Below are 16299 nucleotides of genomic sequence, written 5' to 3'. Positions count from 1 at the left end.
CAGCCTTTGATCTCTTTTTAGAGGTTGATTTTTGTGAGTGGGCCACTCCCTTTGCATAAACAGAAACAGAAATAATAGACTGAACTTAGTAAGGCTGCTGATGCAATCTAATACCAACTAATAGAAATAACCTAGTGACACATAAACTACCAGAAGCTAACATAAGTAAACAACCTATAATAGAAGTAAAATAACAGAAGCTAACAGAAGCTAACAGAAGTAACATCTATCACAACTAACTGAAGCTAACAGACCCAAACAACTGATACAACTATCAACTGCTAATAGTGTCAAACAGCTGATACAACTAACTGAAGCTAACTGTCCCAAACAGCTGATAAAATTAACTTCTGGTAACAGTCCCAAACAACTGATACAACTAACATAAACTAACAGTCCCAAACAAGTGATATCAACTAACAGAAACAACCTAGTGAAACATAAACTACCATAAGCTAACAGAAGTAAACAACCTATAACAGAAGTAAACTAACAGAAGTAAAATAACAAAAGCTAACAGAAGCTATATTAAGTAACAACTATCACAACTAACTGAAGTTAACAGTCCCAAACAGACAGAATCTAAATAAGTACTATGAAATGGAAAGAAAGTACCTCTGAAGTGCTTTGAGGTTTATTTGGACATCTTCTTCTATTATGAGGTGTGGACTTACAAATTGAGCAACTCATCGATATTCCTCTCTTTATAAGCTTTCCACTACTTTTTATCTCCCCAACCTCTTTTTTTCTTTTTTTGTGGACCTTCCGAGCATTGTTCTAACAGGAGGTGGTTCAACTTTTGCATTTGTTGACTCAGGCCATATCTCCATGCATGGTACTAGCTGTATGAAATAAGAATAAGCTTTTAAGTAGGTCTCTTTCTTGTATCACTCAGAAATGAAGTCAAGTGGATAAAGTCTTTTGTGATGAATTGCTGCTACACCATGTGCACAAGGTATCCCTTTCAGTTGCCACGCTCTGCAACTACACGCTCCCTCAATCAACTTGACAATGTGTTTAATCCTGTAGCCCCCTTAACTTCATACCCAAAATCATCATTCCAGTGTATTGTGCACTTCATTGACTTCTCCATATTTGTAACCGATACCATCATTGCCATTGGGGATATGCCTTCATTCCAAGTATCTATAAATGCCCTTACTCTAGTGAATCTATTCATAACCTTTATTCTAATTTCTTCAAGCATGCTAATGATTGTCTTGTGCCTAGGACCCAAAACCCAAGCATTGAAGCTTTCAGCCATATTATTATCCACACCGTCAGACTTGGAAGAAGTTCTGAACAATGCTTTGCTCCATTTCTCAGGATTGTAGTTTACCAAGTCTTCACAGATCTTGTGACTTACTTTACTTAGCTTGTCCAAGTTTGCTTTAAGTTCAGCTTCATAAGTTGACCTTGCACAACTCCAAAATCTATTTCTTCTCTTAATACCCTTCCATTCCTGTTGCCAGTTAGCTAGAATATGTCTTGCACACATTCTTTGCTCACATTCAGGAAGATATTTTGAACTGCTGAATACAAACCCTGTAAAATAATATAATAAATAAATAAGACATTGTTAGTTTAAATAAGATAGTACTGTTAGTTTAAAAACAAAGAGACTGTTAGTTTAAATAAGATAGTACCTTTTTCATATCACTAATGATTGTCAATTCTGCTCCTTTATCATTTATCTCCAAATCAGACTTCAATATCCTTATAAACCAACACCATGTGTCTTTACTTTCAGTCCCAACTACAGCCCATGCTATTGAAAATATTTGGTTGTTCCCATCCTTTGCAATAGTAACAAGTAGCTGTCCCTTAGATATTCCCTTCAAGAAACAACCATCTAACCCAACAAATGTTTTGCACCCTTCAATAAATCCCCTTTTCATTGCTGCAAAGCAAATGTACAAGGAGTAAAATAATTTTTTCCCATCTTCAGAATCTGTCACTTTTACCACACATGTGCTCCCTGGATTTGATTGAATGAACACATCTCTATAATCATAAATCCTTCCAAACTCCTTCACATGATCACCCATCACTTCTTTCAATACTTGTTTCCTAGCCTTCAAACAAATTTTTTTCCCAACATACAAACTCAAATCCCCCCTTACCAAATCTTGCATCTTCCATCCCTTTATGCACGACTGTGAAATTATCCTACTTTTATAGTACTTGGCAAGATACTTGGTATTGCATATTGAATTTGTGTTGGTCTTGTTGTAATTTTGCCTAGGATTATAAGTTCTAATGATGAAATCAACAGATTTGGGCTTTCTGCTTGCCAACAATAACTAAGGACATCCACTAGTTTTGCATTTTACCCTAACTCTGTTTTTATCATTTGTAATCTTCTCTAGCTCACAACCTCTTTCTATTGCATACCTGGTGACAGCTTCCCTAAACTTATATACATTTTCAAAGACCATGTTAAGTTTCCAAACCACTTTTTCCCATTTTAGATCATACATTACCCTTTTGTTCTCCTTCCTTGCTTTCATGTTACCACTTATGTTTTCTGATTCACTACCACTCCCATTGTCACTCTCAAAACTATCAGCATCTGAACTGTCATAAAAAGGCTCATCACCAACTAACTTACCAGAAACATTTTTCTTCCCTTTATCTATGTCTTCAAAACCTGGATCTATCCCAACTGGTCCAAGAAAACACTCAGCAACAACTTTCTTTCTTGGTGTTCTTTTTTTCTTCTTATAAGCCCTCAAATCTGTTTTAACTATGTTCAACTCTTCATGCACATCACTACAATAATCAGGCTCATGCTCTTCATCATCAGAAATGCTTGATTTATCACTATCTGCAGCATCACCTACAACTTCTGTATCATCTTCCTCTAAATCTTCATCTTCTATGTCAGAATCATCCTCATCTACTAAGGAGTATCTAGGAAGTTTTTCTACAACATCTGACTGTTCATGGGGGTTCTATTTGACCACTAGAATTAATATTTTCAATTTGGAAACCTAAAGATGCATTGAAACCTTCAACAACCCTGCTAGCATAAAAAGACCCGAAATCTAAAACTAACAACAAGCAGCATGCATGCATGCAACTATATATTCGACAAACCAACATCAACAAGTAGAAAGATATAACAACTCAAAAAAAAAAGACCCAAATTTTTCTACTCCGAACCAAATCGCAGCACCTACCTATCATAATTTCGCAACAAAAATAATAGAGAATAAAGAATAAGACCTGTATTGAAGCTATCTTCTTTAATAATCTTCAGAATCTTCAAACAATCTTCAGAACTAAATGAATCTTCAGTACTATAAACCCTAATTTTTTATACCGATTCACCAGCAAAACCCTATATTTACTCCCAATTCGAAATAGAAGCAACAATAAGAAGAGAAATCGATGGTAGCAACAATAAGATTAAGGTAATTAAGAAGAGAAATCGAAGGTTTCTCTCATCTCCAATGAGAGAAGTTTTCGGATGAGAGCAAAGAGACCATTTTTACCGAGAAGAAATGACCGACTAGTAAGTTAAAATTTCCTTTTTAATTTTTATCACGTAATTAAATTAATGTATACTAATTAAGCTCATTTTAAGATTAAGGTAATTAATTATCCACGTGGCATGCCACATAGCAGATTTTAATATTTATTTAGAGTGTGTATCATACGCACTAGTAAGATTGAGACGGGGGGTTTTATTATGAATGAGATATAGTTCAGGGGGTTTTGGAGATAGTTGATGCTTTAGATAGGAAACTGACAAAGAGAGGGTATTAACTCGAAAAAAAAAAAAAAAAAAAGAGGAACTGATCGAACGGCCCTGCATTGGACCGGAATGTTATGTGTGTTCTAGTAAAGCACAACCAAATGCTCCTCCCCTGGAATAGGATCTGATTTGCTGCCACATCTCCTTCTACACCTCACTCTCTCTCCCTACAAACATCAGACCGGATTCTGCTTGTAAGCTTCCATTTGTGCCAAGTTTTCTCCATCTTTGAACTTTCAAATTTATTGGTTTCCTTAAAATCGTTAACCTTTTGTTTGTCCCATTTGATTTTTAATATTGGCTCGCTTAAACTTGATTGATAAGATTGGATATTGAAGTATAATGATGGGTTTTCCCTAAAATATTGAGTCTTTTTTCTTATAGTAATGCTACAATCTGCAGGTAGATTGTGAATGTGTGGTGAAGTTGCATTTATTTTTTCTAATTTCACGAATCGATCAGGTACTAATTTGTTCTTGTTGGCCTGAAATTGGGAATTTTCACTTGAAAATGGTTTTCTTTCTTTTCGTATAATGGAGCCAAGATTGAACAAAGCGTTGGGTTCATATGGAGGTGGAGCTTGAATTCTAATGCTAGGAAAATACAATAGAATTCAATCTTGTTATAAACCCATAAGAAGTCAATACTGAGGGAAAAATGAATTTTATTATAACTCTAATTAAGAAGAAAGTACAAACACTGACATTCAGAAAAAAGCGAGAGAATAGGTAAAGGAAGAGAGAGAATCAGAGAGCTAGTGGAAGAAGAAGAGAATTTTAGATAAGAGACTGTCAGATTTCCATTGCTACCTTCCTCCACTGCTCCTTTATTAATTCATGAACTAGTTTATTTGATGTTGATGTGTACCCACATCTTCACTAAGCATTATGTAACTAACTTTGAGTTATCTAACTAATCTTCCCTCACATCTAATATCTGCTTAAATCATATCTCTGTCTTTGACCTGCTGCAATGGATTTTTGAGTTGAATCTAATAAGCCTCAATCGATGTTAGTATGGGAAAGTTATGTGCAACTGTCATGTGGAGGAAGTCATCTGACTTTCTTATACAAGCGTAGGAAGTTCTTCTTTCATTAGTGAATTGACCAATGTGGTAATATCCGATGACCTATGCTGGATGCTACAATCTTTATTTACAAGTGTAAATCTAAATTCTTAATATATCTAGTGCCTCTGCGTGTTTAATATATAGTCAGTGCCTGATTTCCATTCAACCTGCTCAGATTTGCAATGGAACTTCATGATATTCTGGCAATGATCATTTCAGTGATACTAATTGCTAGGATCAGCGATACTGCAGTATCAAGTGAAGTAAGTGACCAAGCTGCTAAACAATCTCAAGATGTGCGATTACTTCTTGATACGTGCAGTAGGGTGTTTAGTAATATACAAATTTACAGAAAACTGTTAATCTAGTCGGCAACAAAACTTTAGACACAATTCGAGACCACCACTAATTCGTTTCCATAATTCACCAGATTTACTCCTTTTCGCATCTTCTTCAGGTCTATGCACCTTATCTTGACAAATATGTTACAAAATCCTACTTTTGGAAACATGACAATTTGGAAGACTTGAAGTTTGAAGATTTTATTGCACATGACGTACTGTCCAGCGCATGTGTATCCCTGCAAGACAACATCATATTTGCACCAAAACTATCTGCTTTACATCGAAATCTGATTGGTGAAGGCTCCCATAGGCGTCTGTCATCATCTCTCAGATTGAAGATGTCATCGGAGTCCGTTTCCAGGCCTCCAAAATCTTGTGAGGTGATAATTGTTGAAAGACTGCCTTCTGGAGTCTTTGCAGATCCTTTTGAGCTACAACACCTTGTGCAGCGTGGTGGTAATTACCATTAGATTCTATAGGTTTCTAACACTGCAGCTCTTGATTTTGAGGCTTGCCACGTTTTGTTGCAGTTCTTAGGGAAGCTGCTGTATTTGGAGATACAAATTTAGAGTTGCCCTCATTTCGGTCAAACCGGTCACTTGTTGAGGTTCATCTGGAAATGGGTTCCAATTTAATATCAGAACAAAAGGATGAACAGGAAATACACATGGAACTTCCTCTACATGCACGTTATCAGGTACATCACGTAAAATTATGTAGGAATCGCTGAAGTACGTATCAAGCATCCAAGGTAGTCATTTTTGTTCTCTTGAAGTTTATTTGATACTTTATACAAGTAAAGATGTAAGTTACCATAATTTTGGGCCCTTTTAATCTGGGAGGAGGCCACATGTACATTTATTTAGAAGCTTCTCAACTATTGACTTACTATAACATCCCAACTTTTTCTTGGCAGCCACTAGGACACAGATTCTCAAAAGTCGAATTTGCTGCACCTGACTTGTTTCTGCGTTGCAACAGTAAAGGAAAACAACATGACATGAGCTGTTTGTTTTCGCTAGACAAACAAAGTGCTGAATCAAATGATGGTCATCCGTTGTGGGAAGTACCATGTGGAAGTAGTCAACACATGGAAAGTGTATCTGCTTTTACTTTCATCTTAGCTGTTGTATCAGCTCTTCTCATCATTGTTGCCTCTATTACGTATTCTGGTGAAACAGCGATTGAAACAGCCCTGAATAATGATTAACTTTGGCAACCTATTCTTTCCCCTTTCTGGACTAACCATTGGCAAGAGAAACTCACTTGATGTTAGGTATCCTCCATCAGTTATCTATGTTTAAAAATGTTTTGTTGCTTTTGTCATTACTAATTTCTTAGATCAACTACATTTATGTTAACTTTTATAGTTACAAGTTACAACACTGAACATTGGCAGACGGAGAAGGAGCTGGGCTCTGGATGTTGCTCCACTAACACTTATGTAGGTTGTATGGAGAGAAAGAAATAGAAATAGAAGAGCTTTTGACGGGTAGAGAAGAATTATGTACAGTTGAGGAGTCTCTCTTATCCTTATTTCCTTTTGGTGCACCCATGAGATCCCTGTAGCTATAGAAGATTGAGTGTAGTATGTCAAAAATCTTATTTTGTGTAGGTTTTCTAATTTTTGGCATACTTATTGTATAAGAGTGATTGTTTTTGCCCAAACATTAATAAATCTTATTACTTTATCAAATACTAGGTATACTCTTGAACGTGTATCAAATAATGCATGCTGATCGTATAAGCAAATTCAATTTTTCCTCACAGTAACAAAGACTTCGCCTAGACAAGCAACTCTTTGAATCAACTTGCATTCAGATGCTCGATCTCTGTGCACCTTTTATATCATTCCTGGCCACCTCAAATACTTGTGTACGATGATTCATCTACTTCTCTTGACTAAACCATAGCTCATCTCAAATATTTTTCTACTTGAGTTGTACACGGCTATATTCTCATTTCCATGGAATAAACAACATTTTCTATGATGGCAAAACTATATTCTCGAAATTCAGGAATTTGAGGGCCTTAGTACATGAAGTATATAAATCTAATATCTTACCCTCGTACCACCTTAAGATCTTAATTCTACGTACAAATCGGTTACCCCGATTGTCCCCTTTCCAGCAACAGTGAACATGCTACTTTCTAAGGAAAAGAAGCTCGAGCAAAGTAGTACTCCAACAAATCAGGTCGCTTCAGAAAATAGAAGCAGGAAACCTTCCATGCAGGATTTATCCACCAGGGCAAGACAAGGAAATCAACAAATCAAATTAATGATAGCTTCACACACAAGAATCAACAAAGAATTGAATGTCAAATGTCAACTGGTTTAAGAGTACCCAAAGTGCAAATAGAAGAGGTTGCCCCTCCAAACAAGAATAAACTTTTATTGACAGACCCATCATTACATCGAAGCAACACATCTTGCAACCATCGCACCAGGTTTACATTGAATGGAAACCTTTGGTCTCCCACCTCCCTAATTACGCAACTTCTCCTATGACTAGAAGAACCAAGGATCAGGATGACTGAGCTCCAGGGTGCCTTTGAAACGATGCGAATCACAGCAGTCACCTTTTTTCGAATCAAAACAATCACTTCTGTGACTGAACAGAGTGTAGGGCTCTTTTTCTATATCCCAGTAATTTTCAGCTCAGGCTGCAAGTACTATAATCACAATGAGGAGCACGATTCCAAAAATCACTAGGAGCAAGCAAGTCTGCAGAAAATAGTACAGGTCAGGAAATCATCTATAGAGTGTATACCGTTCAGTGTAAGGAATATTAAGTGCAAAATTTAGAAGTTGTACTCCGAGGGGAAAGAAAATGAACAATATGAACGGTTTCTCGCCCCAATTTGATAAAAGGATCATGTAAAAATAGAACGGGTCATATGACCTAAAATCAAAACCATCCAAAGCATCCCCCAAAAAGATGGACACCCAACCTTACCCCCAAGTTCTCCTTTCATGACTTCCATTAAGAAAACATGACCAATGAGACACCTTGCCATGATCGACCTTCTAACAACTATACCAAACATATTCTAAAGTGTAAAAGTTATAAAAGATGATAATGCCCAAGTGCAAAGCACTACTCACCATCTTCTAAATGGTCTTACTGTTTTTTCACTTTTGTTTTTTTCTATATAAGCAATAACGTTAAGTATAGCATAAAAACGCAATTAGTGGTAGTCGGTCAATAACAGAATGTGCCACCGCGATTAAGGGTAAGTTCTACAAAGTAGTGGTTAGACCGTTCATGTTGTATGAGGTAGAGTGCTGGCCGGTCAAAAACTCGCATGTCCAGAAAATGAAAGTAGCTGAAATGGGAATGTTGAGATGGATGTGTAGGCATATTAGGTTGGATAAGATTAGGAATAAAGCTATTCGGGATAAGGTGGGAGTGGCCCCCTGGGAGGATAAGATGCGGAAGGCGAGGTTGAAATGGTTTGGGCATGTTAAAAGGAGAAGCACAGAAGCCCCAGTTAAGAGGTATGAGAGGTTAACCTAGGTGGGTATGAGGAAGGGTAGAGGTAGGCCAAAGAAGTTTTGGGGAGAGGTGATTAGGCATGATATGGCGCAGCTGAAGCTTACTGAAGACATGACTCTTGATGGGAGGGTGTGGAGGTCGAGGATTAGGGTAAAATGTTAGTAGGTAGTCGAGCGTTTCCCTTTGTCTTCCTCAGTTCGATACCATTAAAGTAAATTTGTTATCTCTTTATTCTTAGATTGCTATTACTACCGTTTACTTGCTACCTTGGCTTTGATCCTCTTTTTATCTTTTTGTTGTTTATACTTGTTGCCATTACTTCTTTTTATCTTTTCTTTAGTCGAGGATCTTCCAGAAGCAGTCTCTCTGCCTTTCAGGGTAGGGGTAAGGCTGCGTACATCTCACCCTCCCCAGACCCCGCTTGTGGGAATTCACTGGGTTTTTTGTTGTTGTTGGTGGTGGTAAGTATCAGAATCATAAACCTGTAGAAGCTTTGCATTCGGCCAATAGTCTTATAAGTGATACAAGTTCAACAGAGCCACTAAAAGGCATCTCACAAAAACGCAATAGGCTTAAGCATACCAATCATAGGGTTCTATGTTCAGGAAGATAAATGGTTAAATGTGATTGAAGTACCAGAGATGAATTTGATCTTTGGGTCTTTGCAGCTTTAGCAAGTTGCGATCTCCCCTGTGCAGTTGCAGCATGAGCATTCTCAACGTTGGAACCAATATCATCTGCAGAAAACAGAATTGTAAATATCAAAATGATGTTCAAAATGGAGATTTGAATACTAAAACAAAAGAGGAGTGATCTACCAATCATAGCTCCTTGCTCGTGAACAAGCACAGCAAGGTCCTTAAAAATTTCATTCACTTCACCAATTTGTTGTTGTATTTCTTGTATTCCCTGCTCTCTTTCTTCGATAATTGCTTCATTAAAAGCAATCCCATTGTCCAATAGCAAAACCTCCTGTCTGCAGCACAATGCAATATAAAGTTACAGAATACAGAAAAGAGAAGGAGATACAACTTCTGATGAGGCAACAACATTGATCTTAGATCACAACATCATAAAATATAGCACATCTAAGCTCAATAAAATATGACTTCAACATATGACCAACTGAGGAGAGCTCTGATATGTAGCTTCATTAAAACCACATCCACGCCTGCAGTTTCAATGTTAGTAAAAATGATTATCCCATCGATGATTACCACTTTCTCATAGTTGAAGCAGCATGAACAGGATAAAGAAAAAGGAGAAGAAAATGCAGGCCTTATACAATATGAATACAAGGAGTCAGTATCCAGGTACTTTCTAATATTCTTCTCGTTATAATAACTTCTCTTCTTCTTCTTTTTCAGTCTCCCTACTTGTATTGATTTACTTCTTTCTTTCTGTTTTTCTTCTTAAACATAACTATTTCTATTTGTTCTTTTGCGTGAAGCCTCTTCTCCTACAAATTCTGCCTTTAAGCTTCTTATCTGCTGTCAAACATTATTCCTTTCTTTTTTCTTGTATTTTCTTCACATTCTGTTCTCCTATTCTTGGTTTCTAGGCTAATTGTCAGAAATATATATATATATATACTAACAAAATATGTTTTTCTGTGATGATACATTAACAAAATACTTGTCCATTTGAAACTAAATATTAGTATGACTATGAAGGCAACTGAATATGAATTTGAATGCTAGAATTTAACTTCTTATTAGTGATTAATTCAAAGCTGAAAGTTAATTTGCATTTGAAGTTATCTTTCTATAGGTTTGCTGAAATAACATTGAGATGATCTTTCCTTTTAATTGTTCTAAGTAACATTGTCATTGTTGTATATTGAAATTAGCAATGTTGTTTGCATTTCAATGTCTACTAAATTCATATATGTTAGCTGATTTTTGTACTATTGTCACTTTTTATATGACAATATTGACTAGACACGGCTAAAGATATTAATTTTGACTTGTATTGCATAGTGATAATGAGAACATTAAATTAATGGTTGAAAGCTAGTTTGAAAGAGAAAATAACACATCACATTTCAAAACTTGAATAGTTAGATGAATTTGAATAATTGAAAGTTGTGAATTTTATAGAAAGAAAAGTAAGTCAAATCTTTTGCAACACCGAAAAATGGAAATACTAGGGAGCATTTTGTGTAAATTGTGTGCTTTACTCCAAAAAAGCATGCGTTCTCACTCTCGCTTGAAGCCCCAACGCCTAGTCTTTTTTCTGGAGCTTTTGCTTTTAAAAACTGCCCAAATTAAGGGGGATATATAATTCACCATCCTCTGATGTTCCTCTCATTCATGTAACAAATTTATTCCTTATCATTTGTTGAATGCCTAATCAATTAACACACAGTTCTACCTCGTCTTTTCACAAAAGTATAGGAGTTGCTCAACTCAGATTGACAGTTGAGAACAAGCCAAAATTTTGGATCACCAGTTTTAGTTTGCTTTAACCAAATGACTTAGGTAGTGAGCAAACAGCAAGTTGAGTCACTCATAAATGACACATTTCTTCTGGACATTTTCTTCACAGGATACTACCACTAACAAAATTTCCAGTTGTTTACACTGCATGCTAAAATTTTAACACTATAAGCCCCAAACTTCAACTGCCATCTAACTTCTCTATGCTGCACAAGAAAATCCTCCATCAAATTTACTCTACCCAACAGTCATCTCGGATCCAAATTCAGACATCAATTAATCTCCTGATATGATTGAAATCAGTCTTGCTTGCTACATTTTGCAATCAGTCTAGTCTAATCATCATTGTGTCTATTCAATTAATGCATAACTGAATTTGATAATTATGATATTAACAATCCCACAGATAAGTACAAAAGATTCAACCTGTAGAAGAACCTGATCAGCTAACTGACCTTCTAGATTCCACAAGGAGAGCTCGCTGTTCTGGACTCTTTTCCGTAGAAACATCTATCTCACTGGCTGTATAACTGTTTACCAAAATATCATCAAACAGAACATGAGAGGTATGCGTGAACTTGAAAATAAAAGATTTCACTTGAGATTGTAAACTAAAGAGATCATGAATTTATAATTACTGCAGTCTGCATCAGAAGTTGCTTATATGTCTTCTTTTATAACCTAGAAATCTCTGAGGGCTACAGGGGCAATGCCCGAAACTCGACGAACAATAGACTTGCCCTCTACCCTCTCCACTTAAATTCCACTTAAATACCAGGCTATTGTCTACGGCAGGGTTCGAACCCTCAACGCGGACCTCACCCACACATCATGCGCTCCGCTCTTGCCATTAGACCAAAGCCCTAGAGGGTGTTGCTTATATGTATTTCATGTGCGGGTTTCTAATAGACAATTCCTATTTTTATAAAGCTAATAGAACATTCGTACTATAAACCACCATCTGGAAAAAATTAGTACTACCTAGAAGGAAGAACTGCTTGGGGAACAAAAGGTGTATATGCTGTCTCCCTCTCAGCTGCAAGCCGCTGAGCCTTTTGAAACTCCTTCAAGACCGCTTGAAAATCTTTAGCGAGTTTAGCATCTGTTATTTTCTTGCTAGCCTGATAGTTGAAAGCAGAAGTATATGTTATAAGTGAAAGAGAAAAGTTAGACGAGAGAAGAGTAAGACATAGAGATAAGGCTAATCAACCAAAATCATGAGAACCTCATATAAATAGTGAGAACAGAAGATGAAGAGCATGCGTGTTCAGAAAATATGTCATGAAAGTGCACACTAGCAAAGGCAAACACAGAAGGCAAGAGGAAGTAGGTGAGCTCTTAACACTTACACTGACTTCAATACGATGATCTGTTTCACTGGCTTGCTTAAGTTTTGCAGATGTATCTTTCACTAATTGACCAATATGTACCCTCGTCTTGTGCCTGTACTTAAGCAAAATCAGCATAAGCACCAACTGAAACCAAGCTTTTTAATCGAATGATAACCAGTACTAACTACAGGATAACAGAGAATCCATATTGAAACAATATAAAATCTCATTATTGCAGCAATAGCAGCAGCATTGCTGCACTAACGGGAAAACAGAAATAGAACTGAAGAGGTAGTATTAACTATAGAGATCTGCTCATGTAATGGTTAAATGTGAATGTCAGATTCTGATTCATGATTCATGATGGTCACATATTATTTCTGTCCTCACCCCAATTTTTCCCAGTGACCATCACCAACTCTATTTACTTTTCACATAGGAATGAGTGACACAACATTCAACAGCAGTCCAGGCTAGAGGCATTTGATAGGCAAACCTCTTTGAGTCATCCTACCAGAACTCACTAAACAACTCAAATGCTATTTTGTAGAATGTTGCACAATAAGCACCGGTTGCGCACACAAAAAATGTTTCAGTATCAGACATAGTATGCGAGCAGCACTTTTAGATTTATTTCCATAGAAAATCTGTGCACCATACAGCTAGTTAATGCCTTCGGAAAATCAATTCCACTTTGACGATGAAAAGGGGTCAAGCACAGCTTTGAACCTCTATAAGGCATATGAACCTACACTTCAAACTTTTTCCCACGATAACATGTTTTATCGTTCATCAGAAGCATGTATTGAACAAAATAGTCCTTCCTAATCATCAAGACAAAGTCAAGGTGGACGAAAGAACATGATTTTTTCTCGTTTTGTTTAATAATGTTTCATCAAGCTTATTGCTTTTTCTCTCTATCAAAACACTCAAGCATTAAAAATATTCATCTGCACATGTTCATTGATAAATTAGACATCACTTTTAGCATGTGCAGAGCCTTCTTCAAAATGTAAAATATCAAGTATAATGTTGTCTTTCAATGTGTGCGCTTATAACATTCACGAATTAACAGTTAAAGATGAAATCCCCAAAGAACAAACCTAAAATAGTATCATTTGAACAAGTTTATCTCAATCACCACAGAAGTTATAAACTAATCCTCAATTGAAAGTACAATAAGTCCACAAAACAAGAAACAGCCAAACTTCAACATAAACATCAAATTCAACACGTAACGAATCCTATTCCAAACCTATTACAAAATGAAATTTAATCCAAAAAATTCTAATTAATAAATAGATTCTAAAACCCTACGCAAGTCAACTTCAATTTATAACAATTTGCAATAAAATTTACGAAAACTTACAATTTCTCACGTAGCTCGGGGGTATCTTTGGGTGTTCCGAGTGTATTGACCAGCCTTTGAAACGTTGAAACAGCAGTATTAATCTGGAAGATTCCAGACGCCACAGCTTGAGTCGGGTCTTGCTTTCCATTCATATATCCCCGTCGGGGCCCCAACGACCGACCCGATTCAAGATCTTGAAAACTCATCTCTTTCTCTTATATATTTCTAATAATCCCCCAAAATTCCCCACAAACCCAACAATCGGAACCTCTAAAAGGGAAATAAAATGAAACACTGATCCAAAGTTCAACAGATGATTGAAAATGAAAACCCTAGAATTTGGAGGTTTTGGGGCGGAATTTGGGAAGAGAGAAGAGGAAAATTTCCAGCTGCTATATTGGTCAGGTGAAAAGGAGGTTGGGAACTTTGGGCAAAGGAAAAGAGAAGAATTGGGCGACAATTGAGGTAGAAATTGAAGGAGTAGAGCTGAACAAAAAAAATTAAAAAAAATGATTTACTCTTTTAATTGGGGGAAATAGTGGAGAAAGGGACGTAATGATTTGATAATGCGTTCGGATCCGGGTGCGAAGGTTAGGGGCCATGTAATAGGCGGCGGGACTCGTGGTTATATAATGTATAACAGGTGGATGTCGGCAGCTTTTTATGCATTTGTTAGCATTTATTAGTTGTTTAACCTTATTTTTTCTCCCCCAACTTAACCTTCTTTCTGATTAATTTCTTTTTTGCTATTTAATTTTAAATTAGCATAAGAACCCGCACAACCCTTGTTAAAAGAAATTAATCATAAAAAATTATTTTCTTATTTGTTTGAGCATATTAAATCCCATCGTTTCGATAAAATTACAACGATCATTTTGCTTCTATATACTGTGTATCAATATATTTAATAACATCTTAAATTATCTTTCTTCCCTCATTAAAAATATTATATTTATTGGCATGTTAACTAATAATGACAAACCTTAAAATATTTTAATATTTCAAAATATTTAATTTGACCAAATCTAATTAATAGATACATTGCCTAATATGGATATTTGTCACAATCCAAAATCTCATCAAGTCGTGATAACACTTAGTCCAATCCGCTATGTAAGCCCAACAATATGATATAACTCAAATGAAAGACCATCAATAACAATAATAAGAAGGTAAAAATCCATACAATATTCCAAGGATTGATAGTACAAGTTATGAGCTACTAAGATTTAAATTTACAAAGTTGGAATGAAGAATAAATACAATATCTTTTTAAAGGTACATAAACACAAATGAAGTCCTAAACTTACCATGAACAAGAGGCAGCTTGAATCTGGAACACTGGTACGTCTTTAATGCTAAACTTCGTCTTCCATAGCTACTCAGCTCCAGAATCTACACGCAAGGTACATAAGTGTAGTATGAGTACACCCGACCCCGTGTACTTAGTAAGTATCTTGATTAACCTCGGTGAAGTAGTCACGAAATTTTTAAATAAAAAAGATAGTCACTTTGAGTGACCTGTGTAGCTCAATAACATATACAATACAGAGAAGTATCCAGAAAAGATAGTCACGGAATAACGGATATCAATATTAAAGGTACACAATTGGGGTAGGGGCGATAAACAAGCTTTGTCAATTAAACAAATTAAGCAAATACAACTTGCACCAACTCCGCACACAAAGAGACATGCACCAAGTAGTGTGTGTGCTCAAATACTCATACATGAATGTAAGTCTGTACATAACAATGATCCAATTCCGTATCAATTTCCAAATACCAGGTTTATGAGTCTAACATTTCAATGTACGATGATAACTCTCTTTTTACATCAATCTGCCACTCTCCACGTGTCCAACAACTCATTAACAAGTCTCGTACATATGTAAAATGCATCAACTAGCATATGTATGATATGCGTGAATAATTCATGTAAATGCATGAATATGCACAAATGATCACTTGAATGGCCAAGCTTCCAACTTTATGCTCAATAACTCATCACATAGAATCCCACATCACAATCAACCAGAAACTCGTCGGTTTCTCATGGCCTGCGTGTACATCATTAAGAGAGAAATATGAGAGGGTGACTCTAGGAGGATGGATTCATATCCAAAATCTACACGGTAAACACCGCGTGCCATAACAATGACGATATTATCATATCTGCATGGCAAAGACCTCGTGCCATTTCCTATCAATCCGTACAATATTCACTACTACGTATACGCCATCAAGTGAGAAACATGAGAGGGAGACCCTAGAGGGATGGATCCTTATCCCATACACTGCACGGACAATTCACGTGTCATAATCATATTAATCACACGGCAAAGACCTTGTGTCAAAATAATATCATATTACAGTCCGCACGGCAAAGACCTCATCCAAAATAATATCACATCACAGCCCGCACGATAAAAATCTCGTGTCAAATCAATAACAACACAATATCCGTACGACAGAAATCTCATGCTAAATCAATAACAATATCATAATATCC

At 36.3% G+C, this 16299-nt stretch overlaps 2 protein-coding genes across 4 annotated transcripts; one reads left to right on the top strand and one right to left on the bottom strand.

Annotated features, from left to right (window-relative positions):
* Positions 1 to 3814: 3814 nt before the first annotated feature.
* Positions 3815 to 6869, top strand: LOC107797909 (uncharacterized). Of its 3 annotated transcripts, none has more exons than XR_001650790.2 (6): positions 3815 to 3954; positions 5005 to 5092; positions 5287 to 5629; positions 5704 to 5870; positions 6090 to 6449; positions 6573 to 6869. XR_001650790.2 is itself a non-coding variant. In XM_016620825.2 (6 exons), exons 3-6 carry the CDS (start codon positions 5012 to 5014, stop codon positions 6381 to 6383), a joined length of 885 nt encoding a protein of 294 aa, XP_016476311.1. In that variant the 5' UTR covers positions 3824 to 3954; positions 4163 to 4222; positions 5005 to 5011; the 3' UTR covers positions 6384 to 6869. The 3 variants fall into 3 exon arrangements, 2 of the variants coding, with proteins under 2 accessions (XP_016476310.1, XP_016476311.1); XM_016620825.2 differs by adding an exon at positions 4163 to 4222 and having other exon boundaries at positions 3824 to 3954; positions 6090 to 6869; XM_016620824.2 differs by having other exon boundaries at positions 6090 to 6869.
* A 563-nt stretch (positions 6870 to 7432) lies between these two features.
* LOC107797911 (syntaxin-22-like) lies at positions 7433 to 14392 on the bottom strand. Its single transcript, XM_016620827.2, has 7 exons — positions 13809 to 14392; positions 12458 to 12551; positions 12090 to 12229; positions 11564 to 11638; positions 9489 to 9646; positions 9307 to 9407; positions 7433 to 7898 (listed from the first exon to the last, which is right to left on the bottom strand). Exons 1-7 carry the CDS (start codon positions 13994 to 13996, stop codon positions 7833 to 7835), a joined length of 822 nt encoding a protein of 273 aa, XP_016476313.1. The 5' UTR covers positions 13997 to 14392; the 3' UTR covers positions 7433 to 7832.
* Positions 14393 to 16299: the final 1907 nt, after the last annotated feature.

This window comes from Nicotiana tabacum, chromosome 23 (genome assembly GCF_000715075.1).
Source record: "Nicotiana tabacum cultivar K326 chromosome 23, ASM71507v2, whole genome shotgun sequence".
Taxonomy (NCBI): Eukaryota; Viridiplantae; Streptophyta; class Magnoliopsida; order Solanales; family Solanaceae; genus Nicotiana; species Nicotiana tabacum.
The sequence above is the reverse complement of the archived record's forward strand: the minus strand, read 5'-3'. Positions and strand labels throughout refer to the sequence as shown.